This window comes from Limanda limanda, chromosome 4, assembly GCF_963576545.1.
Source record: "Limanda limanda chromosome 4, fLimLim1.1, whole genome shotgun sequence".
NCBI lineage: Eukaryota > Metazoa > Chordata > Actinopteri > Pleuronectiformes > Pleuronectidae > Limanda > Limanda limanda.
In genome coordinates this window covers 5845740-5861170 of record NC_083639.1, presented here as the reverse complement: position 1 = coordinate 5861170, position 15431 = coordinate 5845740, and the positions used below count along the sequence as shown (strand labels likewise).

Below are 15431 nucleotides of genomic sequence, written 5' to 3'. Positions count from 1 at the left end.
ATGGCTATAACTGGAGGCACAGTGGAAACTCTGGATGAAATCCCAGCTCACGTGTGGAAAGGTTTGCCCGACTGTTTGAGTCTCAGACCTTCTGCTATAAATCAAAGCCGCATCGGTGAGTAAATAAATATGAGTGCAACTTTCAACAGCTGCACAATTCACTTGATGTACGAGTCTGAAAACTGAGTAATTAAAATGTAGAATATAACAAAGGGCCCAGTAAAGAACAGCATTTTGTGACGTATACAAATAAACACTCAATATTTAGTAACTGCTCTAAAGTAGAAAGTGATGTAAAATTTAACCGGGCTTAGACTAGTTATTGTTTAATTGATGATCCTCCAAGGAAGCCCTGAGAGTAGAGGCCTCTGCCAAGGTCCGCCACGCCCCATCTGACCATGTCAATGAAAGCTGTCTGGATCTGCTCCAAACACCCCCCGCCCCCCCCCCGACCCTCCATGGCATTTCATGGAAATTGGTTCAGTAGTTTTTGAGTAATCCTGCTGACAAACAAACAGACAGCAATGAAAACATAACCTTTTGGTGGAGGTAATAAATTAACGACTATAATGATGCTGCTGTCAAACATAATCCGCTGTCTGTTTTGCACACGCATTTTTATATTCAAAGCACCTTTACCCAGTTACCAGGGTGTTTTGTTTAAGGGTGCTATACAGCATGTTTGTTTCTAGACCCGGGAGAATATATGTGCAACATTTAATTTTGACCAGTATCAAAATGAATAATTTCCTGAGAAATCAAGGAAAATGTTTGAAAATGTCCCATCCTCCCCTGATCTGGATCTGCACCAAAATGTATTGGGTCCTTCTCTGACCCGTGCAGTGTCCTTTCACCAAGTCTCATGGTAATCCGTGCTGATCGCCTGATCCTGCGAAACAACAGACCAACAAACAAACAAATGCAGACCACAACATAACCTTCTTGGCAGAAGTAAGAAAATCTGTCAGATTCACGTCTTGGCAGTTTGTTCGTTCTTAAACAGAATCAATTTTTTTGTGTTGTCCGACCTCGTCAGATCAGCCACACTGAAGGAGGATCGCAAAGTGGGTCATCATAGAGAAGGGGGGGGGTCATGATGATTATGTTTAAACATGACCGTCTCACTGGACGACAGTAGATTGTTGAGCCCAGTTATTCACATGAAAAGTGGCAGGAATGGTTCAATCAGCCAGAGCAGACAGAGAACAACTGGTTCACACAACTGGTCAATTTACATCATGAAGAGGTTGTGAGTTTTGTACTGTCTGTCTTGGGGGGTATACAGCCAGATTAAGGTTTCTATGGACTGATGCCTCCTAACTAATTCTTTTTGATCGCTCTACAAATTTGAACACATGGTATAAGATGTCCTGATTCTGATTTTCCAGGTGTCTGGGCCACTCGGGTCATTCCTAAAGGCAAGAGGTTTGGTCCATTTGTCGGAGAGAAGAAGAAAAGGTCCCAGGTGACCAGTAATGTTTACATGTGGGAGGTATGTACAGCTGCTTTCAGACATACACCGAACTCCAGAGATCCTCCGTAGTTTCTCTGGAGGAGGTGTGAGTGTGTGTGAATGCAAATTACAGAATGAGAGCCTCCAGAGTTTCTGTGGACTTTCTCCCGCTGGCCCCTTGGTACAAAGTCCTCAGAAAGTCCAGAGAGCCGATGTGAGGACACAGCGAGAGATCCTCCGCAGGATTCACCTCAGACGAGTGGGGGGGTTGATGACATTTCTAACATGCAGGATACAGAATAAAAATATCTCTGGATGAAACTACAAACGTAGAAAACAATGATGAAGAAGCCTTTGGTGATGCAATGTCGATGTATTTTAATCAAAAAAACGAGCAATCCTCCAGCTGAATTAATCTATTACATCCTGCCTCTGCCTACCGCACCCCCCCCCCCCCCTCAGCTGAATTCCCTAGAGAGGTCTTTGTTGTTGCAGACACGTCTGAGCGGAGGATCTCCCGCTGCGTGGCTCATGTATGAAAGGCAACTTGTCACGTCTGAAAACAGCTCGTGTCCCAGGCTGCTGCTCCGTTGGCTTCTCTCGCTAAAACACTCCCTGCCACCTATTGTTAGGAACCACATAGCGTTAAACAAGCCCAACTACATTGTCCATCCAGCTGCAGCTCAGAGGAGTGTATATACTGTAGCTATGAAGTCGACTGTCGGCTCGAACTGTCTCACAACAAGTTAACACAATCATCCTGATGCAACAGGTGTTTTTGTTGTATCACTATGACAAATGTTTCAGCTTCCATTTCAACATTTAACCTTCTTTCTTGGAGAATCTTTACATTATTCACTTATACGCTTATTTTACGGGAAAAAAACTTGTAAAAAAAACTGAGCCAAAGATTTCTAGACAAATAAAAAAGGAACAAAATATTTCTCAATACCCCATAAGTTATTGCAACAAAATATATCATCTTTGCATCTTTTACCTGCAGGTTTATTTCCCAGCTCGGGGATGGATGTGTGTTGACGCCACAGATCCCATGAAGGGGAACTGGCTGCGATACGTGAACTGGGCGAGCTCCAGTGACGAGCAGAATCTTTTTCCTCTGGAGATCAACAGAGCAATTTACTACAAGGTTTTAAGGGTAAGTTAAAGACACATTTATGAAGCTTAATGGGTCCTGCACCCGGTGGTAAACTGACATATGATATGAATTAGTGTATGAAATGAAGGTTTGGATGCAGGATCAGTCTGAGATTCACAATTATTTAAATCATATATCAGTATTTCTCGGAGTTGAAACTATTTGTGGAGTGTGGTCATACTGGAATGTAAAAACACACATTTGTATTCATATATTTGCTACATCAATCTGAAACTAATTCTCTAACACATGAGGACAGTAAATAATATTACAACACACTGTACTTGTCAGTTAATTTACTGGAGTACATTTCTTTGTCACTTTTACTCATTGTTATGTGTTATAGATGATACACGGAACTTGTATACTCCTACTAGAAGTTCCTCATTAGATATCACACTAATCTCTACATTTTTTCCTCAAAGCAGTTTACAGTCACTACTTTGCATGTTATGGTTTTGATGTTATGATCTCATGAAAAACCTAATGCTGTACAAATAAGCTAAAACTAGCTCTACTTGACCAGCTACAGCAGAAAATACTTACATACAGTGTGCAGTATCACTCAGTTAAAAATATAATGTATCATCGTAAAAAATGTATTAGAAAAATAATAATTGTCATTAACAGTGAATGAAGAAATTCACATCGAATTTAGTAAATTATTCAGTTGTTCTTAAAACATATTCACAAAGAAGCCACTTTTAAAATACATTTATAGCTGCACCTATAAAAATACTACTGTTTACTTGGAATAAGCAGTGTCAGACTACCTCACTGAATAAGTTAACTAAATGTTTATTACTGAACTCCCAGTTTGTGGTGTTGTACTGAGATGCATTATATTTGAAATGATTTTATAATATTTAGATTTGACCAAAATAAAAATAAATGAATAAAAAACTTAACTAGAATAGTCTGAGTAGAGTGTGGAGCTTCACCAAGTCAGAAAATGTCCCAATTTTTTTTCTTTTTTAACCTAGATTTGCCTCTTTGTCCAAGTTTTTATTCTTTAGTTTTTGCGTAATCCAGCTCACAAACACCCCAAAAAACAATCAATAGACGGGGGCAAAAAACAACCTCTTGGGTGAAAGTAAAACAACACTCCCACCCAATGAAGACTGGACGGCTAAAAACGGTTTTAATCTTATGTAAACAAAGTGACTTGCTGTCATCGAGCGAGATCATCAGTAATACATAAAAATTACAAAACCTCTGTTAGGCTTATAATGTGCTTTTGTATCTATAAAGTATTTGTTATTTAAGAAGTAAATACATGCTTAATTTTCCATCACATTTAATATTAATGAGTTAAATAGTGTTATATAATACTGAGGCTGAATCGGTAGCTTTATTTTTAAATCAAACCTTGAAACTTACTTTTATCGTACAAATTTCACCTAATTCTTTTATTATGTAACGGGTGCTTTAACTTCTGTCCCACGCTTAGTGTTTTTACTCTTTAACAGAGTTTTTTATTTGTGTCTGTTTTGTTTCTTGAAGGACTTTTTGAACTTTGTTGTGTCCTTTAGAAACAAAGAAATAATAATCATAACACCTCGAGAGATCGATTGACGGATAGATATTCTTTGAACCATAAAAATATACGAAACATATAAGGAAAAAAACAAAATGTACAGCACACAAATAAAGGACCAGCGTGACCTCTGTAAAAACAGCAGTGCCCACTTCATGAAGGGAGGAATCACTGAAAGTTGTTTACACCCACAAACTGTGTGTGTTGCACGAAGCTGTGTGAACGTTGTGTGTGTTTTCTCCGGGACTTGAGAAAACACACACTGTCAAATTCCGTGCACCCCCCTCAAGTCTCCGTGTAGATGCACCGTGGCCCACACATCCCCCCCCCCCCCCCCTCCACCCCCCGGCTGCCTCCCAGCAATCCGGGCTGTGATTGGCGGCCGAGCTCATCTCTCATTGTTGCAGCCTATCCGGCCCGGAGAGGAGCTGCTGGTGTGGTTCACTGTGGAAGACAAGCCCGAGATAACAGCTGCACTGGAGGAAGAAAGAGCCAGCAGCAGCCGCCGGAGCAGGAACCAGCCAGCCCGGGCGAAGCGAGGTGAGGCCTCGCCCTGTACCCGCCGGCATGTCGGTGCTCTCCCGGCCCGTGTTCTGTGTGTGTGTGTGTGTGGTGCTGGGGCCCAGCGGAGAGGCGACTGGGAGGCTTTCTTCCTCCCGGTCGAAGTTGTGAGCAGCTAGCTCCGAATGAAGGCTACCGAGGGGGAAGCTAATGTTAACGACTGCTGTGAATGTGTGTGTGCGGGGCTTCTCTCCACTCGCACCCGACCCGAAACTGTGGATTTAGCCCCGAATAGCGAGCTCCGAGCCGGGTCTTTGCTCGCTCCCGGCCCCGGTGAAGCGTCCACCGAGGCCGGGAGAAACTTTTTACCTGCTTCTGCGTGTCGTCGGGCTCCCGGCGGTGTCGAGGATGTGACCTTCCCTTGAGTTCCCAAAGCATGAGAGCCATCCCTCGGCCAGCCTGTCTACTTGATGCTGGGCCTAGCAAGGGGAAGCTAGCTAGCTGGCTGCCTCTCTTAGCACCAGGGCTAACTGGTTAGCTCGCAGGTTACTGGTCAACAACACGTAGTTACGGTGTAATATCGCATGTGGAGTGTTTTCACACGGGCTGGGGGCATCGACATGGCTGCAGAAGAACCAGTTCATCGACTTGTCAAGCCTGCATGTTAGCATGATGCTAAGCGGCTAGGTCTGAAGACACGGACGTTTCAGTGCACAGGAGCACTGGGCAAGTGAGATATTACTTATTATTACTATTAATAATAATACGAGTGAGTGTATAGCCACGGTTAGCAAGGGGCTGCACATTTAAACGGGTCACCCAGGTGTTGTAGCAGTGTTATGTAGCATTTTGCATTTCGTTATAACATCAAACTATTGGACACAGAAACGTCATTCAAACAAAAACAAGAGGATCAATCCACTAATATCCAACATGCTGCTGTAATAGTCATGTGAATATCTTTTATCAAGAAACCATCAACCCAGCTGCTGGAAGTCAGTGACATGTGCTATCAGGACATTTGGACATAATGTCTCCTTAAGAAGTATTAGATTGTGTAATTTATTCATATACAGTATAGATATTGGCTAGTTTTTGACACGGGGTAAAAGAGTTTGTGTAGCGGTCTGTAAAGAAATCCTGCTGAAATGTGTATATATAGCATCATGCTACCGAGGGTAGAATAACCCTGTGCACTTGATATGTTATCAGATGCTCACAAATGGCATTTAGAGACTTTGTATCAACATGTAATTAAATCAATGTATAACTAAAGGCGACATATAGAGGCAGCGTCTGTCCTTGAAATGCCTGGGATGAGGTGGAAAACAACATTTGAGATCCCGAGGGTTTATGCTCTTTATATGTCAGAGGCGCGTTGATAAATGTAATCTTCCGTCTAACCCTAGAGACACAAAGCTTCTAGGACATCTTCCCTCTCGGTCTTCCTTGCAGTAGTAGTTGTTGCTCTTGGCAGGCGTGTAATTACTGCATTGCAAAGTCAACCTTGATGAAGTTAGCCTGCCATTCCTGTTGCTTCATTTCAATATCAAACATCCTGCATGTGTTACCTAACCGATCGGGGGTGAGGGTTTGTGAAGGTGTCGGCTCTGTGAGAGCAGGATATATTAACAAGTAAGACGCTAATGATGGGAAAGGCTAGGACTATGAAATGGTGTTAGTATTAGATTATGAAAATGTATGGGTAGTTGTGTTGCTGCTCTAGATGAATGCATCTTACCATGCCGGTCAGATGACTGACCTGGAGCATTTGTTTCTCTGGTATGAATTAGGCTTTGTGGGCTGGGTCAGGTGACCTTGTGTACACACTCCTATTATGAGGACTCACTCAGGGAAGCTGGTGTCTTGTTAGCATCACCTGGGAGCTTATCAATAGTCTTATTTAAAGCACTGATCCATAGAAGCCCATGATTGCTGCCCTGGAATATCCTGATACTCAATATTTTCATGTTTCTGAAGATCCAAAACAATGCTGTGGTTAAACTGAGAACATGAGTGGAAAAGTAAAAATTGATTTAAAGGTGTTATTAACAATGAGCCTACTAATCTGTTGATCCTTTTTTATGTTGCATAATTAGTTTTTCTTGATATATCCAGCTATTTAGCACTGTGACCTGACTGAAGGCACAATTATAAGCTTTTGATGATCAACACAGCTCTTATTTGGCCAGAAATTTACATATATCCCCACTCTTTTACATTTTTGGAGTTTTGTTGTTGTGTAGATCAATATTAATGTTACTCTTTAATGTCATATGTTTTATTGGTGCTTGCTTGGTTGTGGAGACTAAGTATTTATGAGAAAAATTATGTCATGACATTCTATTGTCAGTTTCCTGTATTGGTATTTTTAGTTTCCATTAATCCTGATTCAAATTGATGTTTGTTTGCCCTTACAGCACGAAGGAAGCTGCTGGAGGGAGCCAGGCCGGCTGGTTCGGGTGGATTGAAGAAAAAAAGTAGAACCAAACCTACTGGCAAGGAGATGTGGGATGGGGAGGAAAGTAAGTTGACCTTTTCTCATTGATAATAAGTGTAAATCGATTTATTTTTAAGGACACTTTCTAGTAAGTAATTTTCTATTCATTATAATTTGTTTACAGGTCAGAAGGAGGAGGATGAGAGGCCATTCGCCTTGGGAACCTCGCAGGAAACCCATCCCATGGCGAGCACTGACTGTAAAGATGTGCAGGATATGTCAGCAGGATTAATGGACAGGGGAAATGGGGATGAGGTAGAGGTAGAGGAGGAGGAAGAAGATGAGGAGGAAGAGGATGCTGATGATTTGATGGTACAACAGCAAAGGGATCAGCATTTAGCTGCAGCTGATTCAATGCAAAATAAGCAGTCTAGCATGTCACTGACTTCTGGTAAAGAAAGCCACAATATATCAGAGCCCAAGTCAGAGTCTTCCTCAATTAGAGGGCAAGAACCAGAGGTCGACCCTGATCTTGACCTTGACCCTTACCCCGATGGTGATCTTGAAATAGATCTACAAGGAGAGTCATATCCCTGTCAGCACTGTGAACGTCACTTCTCCACCAGACAGGGTCTGGAGCGTCACATACACATTCATGCTATCACAAACCAGCAGACACAACTGTTTAAGTGCAGATATTGCAGTAAATCCTTTGGCTCACAGGTGGGTCGGCGCCGGCATGAGAGAAGGCACGAGAGTGGACCCAAGAAAAGACCCGGCTCTCTGGCTGGAACTGCCGCTCTCCTCAGTCCTGTGGTGCAGACTGATGGCTCAAGTCCCGACTGCGCCAGCCTAACTAGTCAGTACATAGCCATAGGGTCTCAGCTAACCGGAGGGCCTCTGCACACCTCTGACTTGCAGAGAAAAGAGTTTGGGCCCCATGGTGACCGTCCCTTTTTACTGGATGACCACGGAGAGTCCAAGGAGCTCCATCCCTGCAAGTATTGCAGTAAAGCGTTTGGCACACACACCAACATGCGGCGACACCAACGCAGAATACACGAACGGCACTTGTTACCAAAGGGTGTTCGCAGGAAAGGAATGATGCTGCAGGAAGCATCAGTGCAGAAGCAGCCGCAGCCAGACGAGTCCCCCAGCGCCAGCCCCCCGCCTGTCTATGTGCCCAGTGCAGACACAGAAGACGAGGTAGACAGGGACGATTACGCAATTGATATATCCAAAAACATCTCAGAGAATTTGAGCTTCTACATTGACGGCAAGATTTTGTCCAGCAGTTCAGTGAGCACCTGTGAAGTCATAGAAGTGGACTCCAGGTCTGCAGCTCTGTTTGGTCTGGACACAGTTATCATCAGCCCCAATCAGATTGGACAGGCGCTGAAGATGGAGGGGAGAATGGGGGCTGCAAAGCAAGTCTCCAATGCCGGCCAGTCAGCAGGCAAGAGGAGAACATCTACACCTCCATTTATTCCCAGCCTCAAAGTGGAGACCGAATCAACACCTTTCACAGCCTGTTCATCATCCTCATCATCCTCTACATCTTCCTCTTCTAACTTGCTAATGGGAGGACTGTTCCAGCAAGCCACAGATTCATCAGCATTTCTGAGAGAGAAAACAGTTTATCTGTCGCCGAAGCTCAAACAGCTCCTTCAGACGCAAGATGTTCAGAAATCAACCATTGCCCTTATAACAGAAAGCCATCGATTGGCCTCCCCGCTGTCAGTCACCCCCCTGCCAGGGGCTTCAGGCAGGTTCAAAAGGAGAACAGCGTCTCCCCCTTCGTCTCCACAGCTCAGTCCTGTGTGTAAAACAGAGAGCTGTAAATCCGAGGTGGCAAGCTCATACACCCTCAAGGTGCCAAAGCTGGAAAGCCACAGTGTGTCACTTCCTGGGAGCCTACTGGACAAAGACGATGGGGACACCCTGAGCCCCTCCGGAAATAATGCGCACAACCAAACGTCTGCTGGTAGCGGAGGAAACTCCTGTAATCAACAGCCCCTGGATCTGTCCAACTCTGTCAGTCGGAAAAGTGAGAGCTCGAACAAGGTGATGGGAGATTCAGCTCTTGATTTGAGCTTGAATCGTAAGAGCTCAGCTGAGCCTGAAGCAAAGGGAAGCCCAGCGCCACAGCCTTTAACAAAAAAGCGAAAGCCTAACACCAGCATGCTTGAGAAGGTGCTGATGAATGAGTATGTAGGTCTGACTTTGCCAGGAGAGGAGGGCCCCTCGGCCTTAGCAAACCTGAGTTGTTTCCATTCTCGGTCTCCAAACGTTGAATCAGAGTCTGCCAACCCGTCTCCTCCCTCTTTGACCCCTGTCACATTGAACCCATCCTCCCCAAGTTCTTCTAGCGTGACATCCCCAACACCGCCTCCCCCTGTACTACCTACCATACCGTCTCCACCAGCTATGCCTAGTTCTCCTCTTTCTCAGCTTACAGACTTATCTGCTCTCAGACCTCTTCCCGTCCTCTCGCCAAAAATGTCTCCGAGATCAGACGAACACATGTCCCTGTCAGATTCAGAGAGGATTTACTCAGCTGAAGAAGACGAATATGAGGAAGAGGACGATGTCCCGGAGCCCCTGGACTCCCTGGAAACTCCAATTATAGATCCCCTTAACCCAAAACCACGTCCTCTTGAGTCTACGTCAGTAGATCTTCACGCTACAGAAGATGTTTCTGTGACTAGCAACACTCTGCTAAATGGCAAGTTGAAGCAAGAACTTGACTCTGTAACAGAGAAAACTTTAAAATCAGACTTTGCCACTGTCTCACCTCAACCAGAATCCTCATCTCCATCGCCATCTCCTTCTCCTACATCACATGATCAATCCCCATCACTTGTTCCACAATCCCTCCTCCAGATAAAGATAAAAGAAGAACCTCAACACTGCACTGACGATTTGTCAGTTACGAAACATTCTCCTCAGGATGTTGTTGACACTTCATCCAAACCTGCTGCTCCTGATAAACCTGATAAAACATCTGAGCCAATGGAAGCCGACTCAGCATACTGCAAGACTTTTGTGTGTAATGTCTGCGAGGAGCCCTTCAACTCCATCAAAGAGCTCAGTGGACATATCACAGTTCACGCTGCCGACTGGCCCTTCAAGTGTGAATTCTGCGTGCAGCTGTTTGGGGACGGGCCCGCCCTGCTGGCTCACCGGACAGCACTGCACGGAGTGGGCAGGATCTTTGTGTGCTCTGTTTGTTCCAAAGAGTTTGCCTTTCTCTCTAATCTCCAGCAGCACCAGAAGGACCAGCATCCGAATGAGACGTGTTCGAATACGACCATAGAGAGCGGCAAACTCAGGCCCCAGAACTACACGGATCCATCCAGAGCCAAAGAGGAAAGCAGTCCCTCAACACCTGCACCACAGATGATTAATGAACCTGTTCCACAGAGTGAGTCAGATCTAGTTAAAGATGAACCTGATGTTAATGGTAATCATGCAGATGATGGAGCAGAGGACCCCAATGAGGAGCTATACACTACAATCAAGATCATGGCTTCTGAGGGAGGGAAACCTAAAGGCCCAGACGTTCGCCTTGGCCTTAATCAACACTACCCCAGTTATAAGCCACCCCCATTTCCTTATCACAGCCGCTCCCATGCTGGCTCTGTGGCTTCGGCTACCAACTTCACCACCCACAACATCCCACAGACTTTCAGCACTGCCATTCGCTGCACAAAGTGTGGCAACAGCTTCGACAACATGCCCGAACTGCACAAGCACATACTAGCTTGTGCCACTGCTAGTGATAAGAAGCGCTACACTCCCAAGAAAAACCCCATCCCCCTCAAGCAAATAGTGAAGAGCCCGAACGGACTTGTGTCGCCCACAGCAGCCGCTGCAGCCCAGAGTGCTTTCCGTAGAATGGGTCAGCCAAAGAGACTAAACTTTAATCAAGACACTGGTAAAACAAAAATGAGTTCCCTCAGCAAGAAGAGGAACCAGCTTGTCCAGAAGGCGATATCTCAGAAAAACAAAGCCGCCACCATTGCAAAGAAGGCTAATGTTAAAACTGAAGAAGAGCAGCCTTCTAATGTCTGCCACCACTGCAGCCGGGAGTTCACTTATCCTGCAAGTCTCCATAAACATATGGCGGTCAGCTGTCCCATGAAGCCCGTTGTGAAAAAGGGCAAAAAAGGTCTAGCAGAGGTGAAAAGAGAGGCAGGGTCTGTGGTAGACAAAAGCATGAGTCTTAGGAAAAAAGCCTTAGACTTTGAATTGCAGACAGAGCCAGAGCGTAAGCTGCTGGGAAAGACCAGAGCTCGCAGCTCTGTTGCAGCGAACCCTGAACCTTCCCAGACAAGCAAAGGAAAAACTGCAGCTGGTCTGGGCAGACTAAAGAGGCCTGCATCTTTCCCAACCCCCGTTTCTGCGAGTAAAAAAGCTAAGAAGGGCCAAGTCCAGTCTCTACCTCCCACCCCCATCCCAGCCCCTGACACTCCCAGTGACACTGCACAACAGCGGCCGGCCATGAGAATGCAGCGTATGGGTAAAGAGGCAGCACCCAAGAAATTAGCAGAGGCCAAATCTCCACCACCATCACAACAGCAGCTGAAGAAAGAGGAGCGGTTCTCTTTGCGAACACGGGAGCGAGTTGGCGGTCCGGTCACCAGGAGCTTACAGAGCACAGCTCCTCCTGCTGAGGTTCAGACTGAGGAGCCACCGGTTCAAGAGCCAAAAGAGACTCAGGTGAGATGAGATGTGAACCTGTGTTTATTTCTGTTTCTCCTCTTTATTGGCTCTGGTTACTCTGCATTTGTCCTTCTCAAAATATGTCCGTCAGTGAGGGGCATTGTTACAAAACAATAGCCTCACTGGTGATGTCACCCACACAGAATCCATTACCCACATCAGGCTGATTCTTAAACATCAACAGGCACATTTTCAACTAGTAGAGAACATGGTCACAAACATAACAACTGCATTTTAGGAACCTAATGAAACATTTTCTTATCTCGGTCCAATTAAAAATACGAATTCTTTAAGGACTTAATTTAAATAAAACGTTTAACACATATATATTTAAAAAGTACATACCTCTAAACTTCACACCTCTTTTACTTAGATCATGACACATTCACTTTTTATAGGTACGTAGTTTTAACAGACTTATGACTGTTCAAAAGAATTGTGCTATTTTGTTCTGTTTCTTTTATTTGAAGTTTCATGTACAGTGATTTTCATTTTCAATTGTTCCATTGCTACTTTTTTGATAATAAAACCAGAAACTTTGTAAAATGTAAACCGCAAATTGACTGACGCCTTAAAATATCTTGTTCATCCTACACTCAGTAGGAAATTGGATCAGAATTGACCTCCTAGAACCATTGAGTTTATATCTTTTTTGTTTTGATTATTGTCCAATTTAAACGATTGATTCACTCATCTTCCCATCTTCATGTGTTACAGGAGGTTCTGACTAAGTGAGCCATGTGGACATTGTTGAGCTCGTCCTGGGATGATGGTTCTCACCTCTCAGGCAAAGCTCTGGATTTTCCAAGATACTGACGGCACTGAGGTTGACCTCTCGTGGTGGGCTCACTCACTCACGAACAAGTGAAGTTTGCTTATCTCAACTGCCTTTGCTGGATTTAAGGAGGGAACTCTCTTTATCTTCCATCTAATCAACTGAGCCTCGATTTTAGCCAGCCTTGCAAAAAAAAGAGGAAAAAGAAACTGTCAATGACAATGAGTTAATATATACATGTGTCATTACTTGACCCAAAACAGTAACATTAGGGCTCCGTTATTTGGGAAGGCTGATATATTGCAAACGGCAATCATGTATCAGTTAGTTCGGGAAACCTGTTTATTCTTTCGTTCCTTGTTTTCTCCCTTCGGTTGTTTAGATTTATGGATGTTCTCTTAATGCATGTGCTGAATAGAGTATAAACTAGATTAAGCCAATTTACATGTCTCTCACAATGGGCACCTACTTCAGTTTATACATGATTTGCAAAGTATGTATGTTTGATTTAAATTTCTGTAGTCATTATATTGTAGAATATATCTTGTTGGTGTATTTTTGTTTGGGAAACAAAAATGAAAATGGCAGTTGTTTACTGCAACAATTGGTCCTCAGGAACACTGTTTATGTGTGTGGTAAGTATGTGAATGGTTATGGTTGGATGCGACAGCTATTCCTTTGGTCGAAATCTCAAGTACGTCTCATGTTTTTTACACCTTTTTTTTCTGTTTATCTGAAATTAGCAGGTAATTCCACTTGTAAAATAACGGGGAATCATGTTCATCTCAAATATTGCCCGTCTTGATTTTAGACGTCACTCAGCCGGCCCAGTGTTCTTACAGCACTTTAAAATAAAACTGCCAAAATTTCCAGCTGAATAAGTGAAGATTGGCTTTATTCATCGGTGAATAATAGAATGTATTCTGGTCACTTTGCAGACACTGGTTATTTACGCCAAATTGGTGTGAATGAATGGTTCATCTGGTCTCAAATAGTAGTTTTGCAGCCTTCCTGTCGAATCTCCGTTAAGCAATTTGATAAATGAAACTGACACATGAACCAACTTTTATCTGCCAAAATGTGAGATGATAACAGTGTCGAAGAGTTGCTGCAGTATTCTGTAGATTTAGTAGAAGTTGCTTCATGTGTTGATTTTCCTACAAGAGCCATGCAACGGTTATCTAGCTGAATGATTTAGTTTATTTTATTCTGAGGATTAAGTCATCTTTAATTCAGTGTCTTGATTTATTCGGTTAAAACTGTATATGATGAAAATGTCCCCGTTAATGAAAACCCTCTTATTTTCATTTCATAGTGCTCTCCCCCAATTGCTCACTCTTTACCATATTCATTGTACCATAGAGGCAGACACACAGGCAGTGCTTAAAAACACTTGTAGCATGTTATGGCAAAGTAAATTGAACAATATGATTTGAAGCTAATTTATTTTTCCATGAGAAATCTTCATGTTTTTGCCTTTCAGCATCAATATTATGTATTTAAGGATGAACAAAGACTAAAATCCCAAATGACCTCAAGTAAGACATTGCTGTAATTGACATAATAAAAAAAAAAGTTTTTAAATTGGTGTTATGCTTTTATTATTATTTTCTGTTGCTCATAGGATTCCCAACTATACCCAGCTGGAGTGGGACTGTAAACACATAGGATGCACATTTAATGTGGAGTGGAAACGGTCTTCTAACTTCTTTTTATTTCCTGTCTCGAGAGTCTGGGGGTTTCAGCTTCTGCTAAATGGACATAGTTTTGTCTATGGGCCCAGAAAAAACGAATCCATTCATAAAAATGTACAAATTAATTATATCTAAAGAGAAACCTTGCAGTTATTTTATCCGTGTAATAAACATCTCTCCACTGTGTAACTGAGGCCTCAGCCAGGAGATTGTGATCATCTTCTTGGCAAACAGAGGAACTTCTCTCAATAATATAAAATAAGATGGTTCTAGGGTAAATTATATAGCTAAACATTTCTTAATTTATTTTTGTATATTCTGCAAATGTATCTAATAGCTTTGGGTCGTCCAAACTATTTTGAAATGGACCTTTTAATATTGATGTTTCTTAACTCTGCAGACATCTTCTCCGAGTAGATTTATCCATTGGCGGATCTAGGATTTTCTTTTAGATCAAGGCCACAACTCACACAGGGGGGCCAATTATACGTCCAAAATCTGAGCTCAGTTCCTGATTCAGTAATGTGCTCTTTTAACCCCTTCCTTTTGGCTGTTGGCTCTAAAAGCCTCACATCATAGTACATTTTGAAAATTCCTTCTTCAAGCACATGTTTTACAAATATACTCTTGTTTTTTCTACTTATGGATTTTTCTAGTTCATTATTTAAAGTGATGAGTATTTCTGCATCATTATAATGTATTTGTTATGTAAAAAAAAAAAACACAAGGTACTTTTAAGTAGCAGAGAAAGAATGTGAGTGACTTCTCGCACACCGTTTAGTTTCTACTCCGTGAGACCTTTTTGGTTGTAACGTAATGGATCACCCTGCCATTACAATCGTAATAAAGTTTTCCACATTACATTCGCTGATTGCTTTCTGTACTTAACACCGTGTCAGGGACCTGGCAGATGATGAAAAGGAGAATGCAGTTTCCCTGTTACATTGAGTTTAATAGAAGCTACAGTACTTGACATAAATCAAGTTATGAGTTGATGCTTTTACTCCGCAGGTCACGAAGCTGCTGCCGGGCAGCCATGGCCATCGTCAGCTCGCAAGTTGCTGCAAGATCCGTATCTATTTTGGGAGCAGAGCACTTGACAGAGGTTGATTTGTGAGTCATGCAGCACCTTAACTTCTTTCCTCTGCTG

At 43.1% G+C, this 15431-nt stretch overlaps 1 protein-coding gene across 1 annotated transcript; it reads left to right on the top strand.

Moving 5' to 3' along the window:
• On the top strand, positions 1–14144 carry prdm2b (PR domain containing 2, with ZNF domain b). The gene is made up of 7 exons (XM_061069178.1): positions 1–115; positions 1389–1492; positions 2457–2609; positions 4554–4686; positions 7068–7172; positions 7272–11809; positions 12530–14144. Exons 1-7 carry the CDS (start codon positions 1–3, stop codon positions 12545–12547), a joined length of 5166 nt encoding a protein of 1721 aa, XP_060925161.1. The 3' UTR covers positions 12548–14144.
• The last annotated feature ends 1287 nt before the right edge of the window (positions 14145–15431 follow it).